Source organism: Salvelinus alpinus, chromosome 10 (genome assembly GCF_045679555.1).
Source record: "Salvelinus alpinus chromosome 10, SLU_Salpinus.1, whole genome shotgun sequence".
Taxonomy (NCBI): domain Eukaryota; kingdom Metazoa; phylum Chordata; class Actinopteri; order Salmoniformes; family Salmonidae; genus Salvelinus; species Salvelinus alpinus.
Genome location: NC_092095.1, coordinates 3,761,302 through 3,770,121, shown reverse-complemented (window position 1 = coordinate 3,770,121; position 8,820 = coordinate 3,761,302). Strand labels below are relative to the sequence as shown.

Below are 8,820 nucleotides of genomic sequence, written 5' to 3'. Positions count from 1 at the left end.
TAACACAAATATGAAAGCATGCAGACAGAGATGTGGACAGATCTGGGGTGTATCATTGGGTCAGGGGACATGGCGGTGTGTGCGGGTGTGTGTGTGTGAGTTTTAGTGGGTGTGGGTGTGCGAGCATGTCTGTGTATTGGTGGCTGTGAGTGTCCATGAGCCTGTCTGTGGGTGTGTGTGAGTTTAGGGGTGGTGGTTAAAACTCCTATCACAGTAAAAACGTGTCAAATGCCAGCGGGTGCAGACAGAGAAACACAGACACAGAGAAACCAACGACAGACACTCATCTCTCTTGTCCTCTCTCCCTCACCTCTCTCTTGTCTTCTCTCTCTCTCTCTCGCTCTTTTCTCTCTCTCTTTTCTCACAACTCTCTCTCAATCTCTCTTTCTGCTCTCTCTCAATCTCTCTCTCGCAATCTCTCTATTTTCTCTCTTAACTCTCTCTCTCACTCTCTCAATCTCTTTCTCCTCTCCCTCTCTCAATCTCTTTCTCCTCTCTCTCACACTCTTCTCTCACACTCTTCTCTCTCAATCTCTCTCTATCTCTCTCTCTACTTTCTTTATGGAGAATTATTCTCTCCTCCACAGTTCTTATCAGAGTTCTGTGGTTTTCTCCGGCTTCAGGAAACTGCGCTCTGACAGGAGGCTGTGTGATGTTGTCTTGGAGACGGGAGGCGTGTCCTTCCCGTGTCACCGCGTCCTATTGGCCAGTTCCAGCCAGTATTTCTGGTGTTTGTTTGGTGAGAAGACGGAGGAGAGGATAGCTGCTAGCATTAGACTCCCAGCGCTAACTCCTGCAGGACTAGAGACTGTTCTGGACTTCCTTTACTCTGGATGGCTCAGCCTATCAGCTGCCTCACTGCCCGTTGTTCTGGAGACCGCCAGGTACCTTCAGGTGGACACAGCTGTGTCGCTATGTGAGCGCTTCCTTAGCGACGGGCTGTCGCTGAGGACCTCATGTTTCTATGCCAACCTGGCTGAGCACCACTTCCTGCCTGACGCACTGGCAGCCTCCAATCAAATCATCACCATGGAGATGGCCACTTTGCTACGGGAGGACAGGGAGGGGCTTCTGGGGCTGAACGTCCAATCACTAACGGATGTGCTGGACAGGGAGGAACTACCAGGTGTCAAGGAGGTGGAGCTACTGAAACTTGTGCTGGATTGGCTGGATGCTAACCAGCCTCTCCCATTGGTCCGCTGTAACCTGCTGCTCAGCCGACTCCGTTTTGGATTGGTTACTCCCTCTGACATCACAACACTAAGCTCTGCCCACACCAACATGAACACCCCCCTGATGAGGAGTAAGGTGACGCAGGCGCTGGAGTATCATTGGCTGGGCTCAGCTAGACCAATAAGACAGAGCCGACATTCCTCCCTCAGAGCAGCAGCCAACCACGTGCTCCTGGTGGGGGGCGGGCCCAGCACTGATTGGCCGCAGCAGCAGGTACTCACCTTCGACCTTAGAGACAGGAAGTGGTCATCATTGAGCGCTGGTCTCCCAAGACGACTGAAGAACCACTGTGTGTGCTGCGTCGGGGGGTTCCTGTTTGTAATTGGAGGAGAAGAGGTGAAGGGCGGAGCAGAGGGGGGTGAAGGGAAGTCTGTTACTATGACGACAACTAATCGTGTGTGGCGGTACGATCCTCGCTTTGCATGCTGGGAGGAAGCGGACCCCATGCTGGAGAGGAGATCACAGTTCAGCTGCTGTGTTGTAGACCATGCCATCTACACTATAGGGGGAACACACACACACTCAGACACACACTCCTGCCTGGCCTCAGTGGAGTTCTATGACATGGCAGCAGGCCATTGGAGGAGAGGGATATCTCTGCCCCGCCCCCTTTATGGCCACGCCTCGGTCACCCTGGGAACTGGAATCCTAATGTCTGGTGGTAGCCATGGCAACCAGGCCCGTACACAGGTCAGTAGCCAGGAGGGTAATCAGGGCAACTGTGAGGTCCTCTTCCTAGATATGGTTGCTAGGGGTGGAGTTTGGGACAAGCGAGCACCGATGTCCATTGGCCGTTTCGGTCACCGCATGGCAACTGTTGCCGGATGTGTCTACGCGTTACTAGGAATGTACGAGCACTACTGCGATATTGAGCGATATGACTCACTCGCTGACCAGTGGACACGCCTACACCCAGTACTCATTGGCTCGTTTGACTACGGACTGGTGGCAACAGCAAATGGGAGGCTGCTGCTGTTCGGAGGAAGGAAATGGCGGGATGGACAGGAAGTGAGCGTAGCAAGTGTTCTAGAATATGACACAGAGAGAGACCGTTGGGCCGAGATCTGTCAGCTACACACTCCTCTGACTGGAACACAATGTGTTGTGATGGCTCTGTCAGACTAACACACATCTGACTGGAACACAATATACAGGGAGTAGAAAATAACATGGCCATATACAGGAAGTAGAAAATAACATGGCTATATACAGGGAGTAGAAAATAACATGGCCATATACAGGAAGTAGAAAATAACATGGCTATATACAGGGAGTAGAAAATAACATGGCCATATACAGGAAGTAGAAAATAACATGGCTATATACAGGGAGTAGAAAATAACATGGCCATATACAGGAAGTAGAAAATAACATGGCCATATACAGGAAGTAGAAAATAACATGGCTATATACAGGAAGTAGAAAATAACATGGCTATATACAGGGAGTAGAAAATAACATGGCCATATACAGGAAGTAGAAAATAACATGGCCATATACAGGAAGTAGAAAATAACATGGCTATATACAGGGAGTATAAAATAACATGGCTATATACAGGAAGTAGAAAATAACATGGCTATATACAGGGAGTAGAAAATAACATGGCTCCAGTGGTTCTTCCTTTAAAAGTTGCGTTGTTATTGCACGTTAGCCATTGTTGCCATTAATGCTAGGTAGTACTAGTTTGACCACCAGAGGGAATCTTAGACAAGCATTTGACTGTATTAATATTGGCTGGACTAGACAATTGTTTTTTTGTAAGAACATTTTTTTTTGTAAGAACATAGTATATGTGATTGATTTAGCTTAATTGATTTGATTAATATTATGGTGTTTCTATTCCAAGAAAAATGAAAAACGAAACCCTCAGGGTTTCCATTAGGAAAATATGGCGCTGTACAACGCTGTACTAAGTGACTGCGAGTGAAGAGGAAAATAATCGTAACATTTCCACACCCTAATTGGAGGCTAACCAATACCCAAACGGAGATTCAGTGAAAATTTAAATCTCATTGATTTACCAAGACCAGTCCCCAGGACCAGTCCCCTGCTCAGAGCAGCACGAAACGCTGTTGAAATAGTTGACCACACGCGGGTAGGCTATTGCTTCAAATCCTATTATAACAATTGGATGACTCTGGGTGTTCCAGTAAGCAACTATTTGTTGCCTTCATTAGCCTACTTTATTCTGAAAAATTCATCTGTAACTCTGCCAAGCCTACAAGCAAAGATGAACTGGTGAAGGCCATGAAGACGTTTTGGCTTGAGAAACTGATGATACAACAATGCAACAAATACATTGATCATCTCAGCAAGGTTTTGCCAGTGGTTGTGGATCTGGGTGAAAGTGCAACTAAAATGTAGCTGAGATGTACTGTACAGTAGTGAAAATAAACATCTGCATTTTGAAAGTCTTTTTTATCGTTATTTTATTAATGAAAGCATAAAGATGTTGATGAACATATACTGTGTAAAACTTTAGAGTACTTAAGCATTGAATACATTGCAAGTTGGGTGGATTTTCACACCTACAGTTTATTAAACTAATCGTTGGATAACAGAGCAGCTCTCGGAACTCATTAAGAGGCGGATTCTTTCTTCAATACGCTTTAAATGTCACAATGTCACAAATAATTGAACTCACCCAACATGGGCAGATTAACTTGGTCAAAACAGTAAAAACATGTATTTATTAATTTAAGACCGTCAGAAAGAATGTTGGTACTTATTTGTTTTAATCCAAAACCATTTACGAGTGAATAATCCAATAATAATTGGTATTACACAGCTCTCAGAACTCATTAAGGGGCAGCTTTTATATGAAAATACTGGCAGATCAATTAATTCTAAATTAATATCTCAGGGGCGTTTTTTGTTAGGGCAAATCTGGTCTGTGAGAATATCTAAGAGGCATTTATATAATTATAAATGCCGGAACTCATTAAGAGGTGGCTTGTATTTTCAATATGCTTTAAATGCCACAATGTCAGAAATAATGCTGATAAATCATCGCTGGACTCTTATTTATTTTGATCCAAAGCCATGAATTAGTGAGTCACTCAGCTTCATGTTGACATGGACTCTTTCATTCTCTTTCTTCTTCACATCAGCAAAGAAGGACTCCGTGTTTCAGAAAATCACTTGATATAGAGGGGCTACAGTATCACTCTTTCACACTGTGGTAAATAAAGCCGTTTAGAATGATTTATTTCTGTTTTTAGAGGGTGAGAAACCAAAAGCCCACTGTGCCTAATTTTAGAAAACGTCAGTCCGATAGATCAGCGTCCTACATTTGTGTTTTGTTACATTTGTTACAGTTTGTGTGCTTATTTATTGGTGGGGATGTTCATTTGACAACCATCCACTTTGTCATATCAGATTTGTTGAATCAATCCCCACGGTCTGCGTTCCATTGACCTCTTTACCGCATGTATTAGGATTCTAAGGGCAGACCGTTATAATACTCTTCATTGCACAAATCCTACAAATGCATCCATCATCAGTGCTGTTCTGTTTGATCTTTATTTCAACAGTTCTGCTTAATGAGTTCTGAGAGCCGATCTGTTATCCAACGATTATTATTATTATTATTAGTATTATATATTATACATTATAATTATATATATATATATATCATATATACATAATAATAATAATAATACATATATACAATAATATATATACATTATAATTATATAAAAGCACCTTAGATATTCTGTGTTTTTATTTACAGTAGTGATGGACAGCTGGAGGCATTTTGTTTTTCACAAGCGTAGCAGGCTGTGAATTCTGCAAACATGCCAACCGAACTAAAAAATACATTTTGTTGATTGCCATGGTGAATAATCCAATAACAATTGATAGGACACATAAAAGGAAACATCAAAGAGTTTACCGGAATCCCTAAATGAAAATACTGGCAGATCAATCAAATATCCTTGTACAGTAGTAGATCTAATTAAATTTAGAGGATTATAAATTAATATCTAAAGGGCTTTTATACATTTTATAATGTAGGGTTAAATAATACATTCATATATTTGTAGGGGTTGATGCATTTTATTTGTTGGGGTAAATCTGATTTTAGATTATTAAGCATTGCATAAATTGCAAGTTTGCCAATTTTGGCCTTTAGGCTACTCTTTACAATAGGACTCAACTCTGATTGACCTCAACATCTACAGTGGTACAAATATATTATTGAATTCGATAAAAAAACGTTAAATGTTTACGTTTATTAAGTAATCTTGCTTGTCTCAGAACAGCCTGAAATGGTGCTGAAATAGTTCATTCAAATCAGTTTCAGTAAGCAACGATTTGTTGGCTTCATTAGCCTTCATTAGCCTTCATTAGCCTACTTTATTCTGAAAGAACTCCAGCACAGAGAAAAGAGCCTTAAATTATTAAACAATTAGTAAACAATTCATTAATAATTATTTCAAAATGGATATGTTTGAGGTTACTGTGCAGTCTGACAAGTAAACATAGCCCACAGTACATAGGAAACATGGTAACATGCCTAACATGCCTTACATAAGGGAGAGCAGGCCATGTCCAGACTTTCTCGGTGAAATCAAGTACTCATAAACTCTGTCTTTAATGCTTTTTCAGGTTGCAGCAGTCATGGACAGAAACTTCTGAGACACATTATTAATGATAAACACCCGGAGGTTCACTGGTGTCGTGTCTTTACTATCATTAACTGAAGACTGATAGTTTTTTATCAAAGATTCTCCTTAATTAGTTATTACGCGATCAACTGATTAATAACGTAACTAATTAACTAGGAACTAATTAACTATATTTACGCTAAGTGTTTCGTCTTGATCGCTGGTGAAAAGTTTGTTTCTGTTGGAGAGTTTCGTCCTCTCTCTCTCTCTCTCTCTCTCTCTCTGTCGTGGTTATAGTGGGTTGTTCAGAGTGACATTCATTCGTTTCGTTATCGAATGGATGTTTCGGTGGTTGTCGTTCTTCGCATTCAATGATACCGAATCCCTAGCTGCAGACTAGTAATTAATATCAAAGACTTGTTATTATTCTGTCGGTATCGATAGTCTAAGAGTTTAACCACGTCGTATGGTTAACCTGTTATGGCTGCAGGGGGCGTATTGAAAAACTGGAAAATATGTGCAAATTTTCAAACGGCCTCTTAATCAATTTTTGCTCTTACAATATGCATATTATTATTAGTCTTGGATAGAAAACAGTCTCTAGTTTCTAAAACCGTTTTAATTATTTCTCTAAGTGGAACAGAACAATTTTTACAGCCCATTTCCTATCCGGAAGTGAGATTTCCAAAATCGATGTCGCTTTTCAAGCCCTTGTCTATAAAAGGGCATGTCACTTAGGACTGTAGAAACACGTCATACGCCTTCCTCTGGGTGTCATGCGGAAGTGAGAGTTGAAATCACTTGATTATCTCGGTCAGGGATTGTATACAACATCTTGGAGTGAGAAGTGCGCACTTTATTTTTTTTGGAAGGCGCGAAGTTGGATCTGGAGTAGCCTCCTGGAAAACCGTCGTTATAGGTGAATATGATCTCTGGCTTCGATTTTATTTGATACATGTCACAATATCATCCTAAAGTATGTTTTTTCAATATACTTTAATTATATTATTGAAATGTATTCTGGACTTTAGACGTGATGCGACGCAAGAATTTTTTCAAGATGGAGAGGTTAGCGTCGCACTGCCAGTGTGCTTGCTAATTCAAGAGGGAAATTGTTCGTTCTGGATCGAAATAAAGACATTTCTGAACAAAGGACCCCTTGGAGAACATTCTGATGGGAGATCAACAAAGATAAGGACCCAATTTGGGATGCTTTTTCATATATCTGTCGAACTGTGCTATGCTACCGTTTGACTAGAATCAATGCTGCTGTGTGCTAGCTATTGTAGTAAGCTAATATAACGATATATTGTGTTTTCGCTGTAAAACACTTCAAAAATCGGAAATATTGGCTCTGTTCACAAGATCTTATTCTTTCATTAGCTATCCACCATATATTGTTCTGAAATGTTTTATGATGTGTAATTAGTAGTTGACGTTGGTGTCTGTATTTTCTCTGGCTACTGCCGTGCGATTTCTGACTGTAGCTGTGATGGTGGCTATGATGGTAGCAGTAATGTAAAACTGATTTATAGCTAAAATATGCACATTTTTCGAACAAAACATAGATTTATTGTGTAACATGTTATAGGACTGTCATCTGAGGGAGTTTTTTCTAGGTTATTTAGGTTGGTTCTAGGTTAGTTAGGTTAGCTTTGTGCATGCTACTTGCATGCTACCGTTGCTGTGAACAATGTCTGTCTGTCTTTTGTATTTGGTGGTGAACTAACATAAATATATGTGGTGTTTTCGCTGTAAAACACTTCAAAAATCGGAAATATTGGCTCTCTTCACAAGATCTTTCTCTTTCATTAGCTATCCACCATATATTGTTCTGAAATGTTTTATGATGTGTAATTAGTAGTTGACGTTGGTGTCTGTATTTTCTCTGGCTACTCCCGTGCGATTTCTGACTGTAGCTATGATGGTAGCAGTAATGTAAAACTGATTTATAGCTAAAATATGCACATTTTCTGAACAAAACATAGATTTATTGTGTAACATGTTATAGGACTGTCATCTGAGGTAGTTTTTTCTAGGTTATTTAGGTTGGTTCTAGGTTAGTTAGGTTGGCTTGTGCATGCTACTTGCATCCTACTTGTGCTGTGAAAAATGTCTGTCCTCCTTTTTTATTTGGTGGTGAGCTAACATACAGTGGGGAGAACAAGTATTTGATACACCGCCGATTTTGCAGGTTTTCCTACTTACAAAGCATGTAGAGGTCTGTCATTTTTATCATAGGTACACTTCAACTGTGAGAGACAGAATCTAAAACAAAAATCCAGAAAATCACATTGTATAATTTTTAAGTATTTAATTTGCATTTTATTGCATGACATAAGTATTTGATACATCAGAAAAGCAGAACTTAATATTTGGTACAGAAACCTTTGTTTGCAATTACAGAGTTCATACGTTTCCTGTAGTTCTTGACCAGGTTTGCACACACTGCAGCAGGGATTTTGGCCCACTCCTCCATACAGACCTTCTCCAGATCCTTCAGGTTTCGGGGCTGTCGCTGGGCAATACGGACTTTCAGCTCCCTCCAAAGATTTTCTATTGGGTTCAGGTCTGGAGACTGTCTAGGCCACTCCAGGACCTTGAAATGCTTCTTACGGAGCCACTCCTTAGTTGCCCTGGCTGTGTGTTTCGGGTCGTTGTCATGCTGGAAGACCCAGCCACGACCCATCTTCAATGCTCTTACTGAGGGAAGGAGGTTGTTGGCCAAGATCTCGCGATACATGGCCAAATCCATCCTTCCCTCAACACAGTGCAGTCGTCCTGTCCCCTTTGCAGAAAAGCATCCCCAAAGAATGATGTTTCCACCTCCATGCTTCACGGTTGGGATGGTGTTCTTGGGGTTGTACTCATCCTTCTTCTTCCTCCAAACACGGCGAGTGGAGTTTAGACCAAAAAGCTCTATTTTTGTCTCATCAGACCACATGACCTTCTCCCATTCCTCCTCTGGATCATC

At 41.1% G+C, this 8,820-nt stretch overlaps 1 protein-coding gene across 1 annotated transcript; it reads left to right on the top strand.

Annotated features, from left to right (window-relative positions):
- The first annotated feature begins 333 nt into the window (after window positions 1-333).
- LOC139531329 (kelch-like protein 34) lies at window positions 334-2,551 on the top strand. Its single transcript, XM_071327807.1, has one exon. The coding sequence runs from the start codon at window positions 562-564 to the stop codon at window positions 2,356-2,358; it is 1,797 nt and encodes a 598-aa protein (XP_071183908.1). The 5' UTR covers window positions 334-561; the 3' UTR covers window positions 2,359-2,551.
- The last annotated feature ends 6,269 nt before the right edge of the window (window positions 2,552-8,820 follow it).

Excerpts from the sequence above, each read along its gene's own strand:
- LOC139531329 (XM_071327807.1), top strand. The coding sequence starts at position 562 with ATGGAGAATTATTCTCTCCTCCACAGTTCTTATCAGAGTTCTGTGGTT.